Source organism: Alligator sinensis, unplaced genomic scaffold (genome assembly GCF_000455745.1).
Source record: "Alligator sinensis unplaced genomic scaffold, ASM45574v1 scaffold573_1, whole genome shotgun sequence".
Classification (NCBI taxonomy): domain Eukaryota; kingdom Metazoa; phylum Chordata; order Crocodylia; family Alligatoridae; genus Alligator; species Alligator sinensis.
In genome coordinates this window covers 4381522-4383404 of record NW_005841877.1, presented here as the reverse complement: position 1 = coordinate 4383404, position 1883 = coordinate 4381522, and the positions used below count along the sequence as shown (strand labels likewise).

The window sequence follows — 1883 nt, the reverse complement described above, 5'->3', positions numbered from 1 at the left end:
CCCCCCCAAAACAAAACAAAACAAAACAAACACACACACAAAAAACTGGCACTTTATACTCAGCATGCCCCTGTGCCAAACCTAGCATATGTCCAGGACAGGTATCGCATGAATTGGACCTGAGTAACCCAACATCTGCATAGATTGGGTGCTTCAGCAGGGGACTTTTAGCACACTTATCTAATAGTTGATTAAATCAGCTTTAGTTAAAAGAGCCAAAAAGCCCTGCTGCAGCGCCCGATCTATACAGATGCTATAGAACCAGGTTGAACTAACACACTGCCCCTTTAGGTAAAAGCACATTTGTTTGTTTTCATACCTGTCAGCATCCAGAGTGAACTAAGTTAGTTTTCCTAGCAAGGAACATTTATACAGAAATCCAGCATGCTTATGTGCATTGATTTCAGCCTTCTGTTTCATCTTAATTTTCTTGGGTATCTCCAGGTGGTTGAGCCCTCTGTGTGTAAAAAATTTTTTAAAAAAATCAAAAAATAAAAAAAATCAGGTGTACTATTGCACTTACCTGTGGTCTGCATGTACTTCTGAACATGGTTAGTAGCACTCTTGTTGTGCTTGTTGAAACAATTCCAGTCTAGGTCTTGTTCTTCCGCGTTCAAGAACATCCTTAGGTTTGTTAACATAGAAGATCACTGCAATAGACTGAAATCAGAAGTTCGTAAGTGACTGTGAACAATAAGGATAAGTACTTTGAACATGGTTTTTGCACAAAATAAGGAGTTGGGCCTGAAGAGTGGAGCACTGAGGGGTTTATGCTGCAAAAAATGTATTGGTAATGTGGTGGGATTACATATATTGTAACAAAAGCTGATCTGATTAAGATGCTTTGGCTTACAAAACAAACGGCAGTAGAAGGTTCAGCAAATAAAGTACAGGCCAGAGAATTTTGCTACTCATAATATGTCCACACTAAGAGCGTACAACTCCAGGCAATCCATGTGATGGAGCATTTTAGAGAAGTTCAGTGATGATAAATCTAACTAGAAAAATGCACTCTATTTTTTCACATACCATATACCTCCAAATAAGACACGGTGTTCTCTGGAAGGCAGAATAAAGAAGAAAAGGTTTTTTCCAATGTTATGGCTGTGTACAGCAGGGATAGAGCTTAATCTTCAACTTTCCTTTCCTGCTCAGGCAAAAAAAAGTACAGGTTTAACCCTTTCACAGCTGCACAGCAAAAAGCTGAAACTGACTGCTGTTGAAGATTAGACTCCATGTGCAGATCTACGATTTAGAAAAATGCTAAAAATGGTCTGCAGGGCTGTGAAATAGGAGGAGAGAAACCAGGAATAGCTGAATTGTGAATTCTTCAGCAAAACTACTAAAGAAAGGATAGCTAGATTAGTGAATCATAAAGATAATTAAAAAAGAGTAGTCTGTTAACACCTATTGAGGGAAGAGCAATTCCTATTGAAAGAGAGACAATTAGCAGGAATCAAATACCGTATTTTCTTGCTTATAGTGTGACTTGGAATAAAATATGCACCCTGTTTTTGAAAGGCAGAGTGAAGGAAAAAGGATCTTTGTAATAAGTAACTGAACAGCAGCAGCTAGGGAGCTTAGTCTCCTCATTATTCTGCTCCCTGTGAGTTGTGTGCAGATTTTACTTTTGGTCGGAAAGGCAGAAACTGCTCTTATTGTATTTCTTGCATATTATGGTGCACTGACATATCTAGCAGCTGTTTGGGGGTTTTTTTTGGGTGTGGGGGGAGGAGGACATGGAAAGGAGGTGCAAGTTGTATGGAAGGAAATATGGTAGATTATAATGATCCCTGAAACACGTAGACTCCCCACATACAAAATGCCACCGCTGCTATTCTGGACAGAAAATCAGGTTTCCCCTCCTGTTCTCTCCTCCCCCC

At 39.6% G+C, this 1883-nt stretch overlaps 1 protein-coding gene across 1 annotated transcript in view; it reads right to left on the bottom strand.

The window, feature by feature from the left end:
- Positions 1–623, bottom strand: part of MTREX (Mtr4 exosome RNA helicase) — a 98048-nt gene extending 97425 nt beyond the window's left edge. Inside the window, exon 1 of the mRNA XM_025196145.1 lies at positions 524–623. Within this exon, the coding sequence (XP_025051930.1) occupies positions 524–623 (100 nt within the window). The remainder of the gene's footprint in view (positions 1–523) is intronic.
- Positions 624–1883: the final 1260 nt, after the last annotated feature.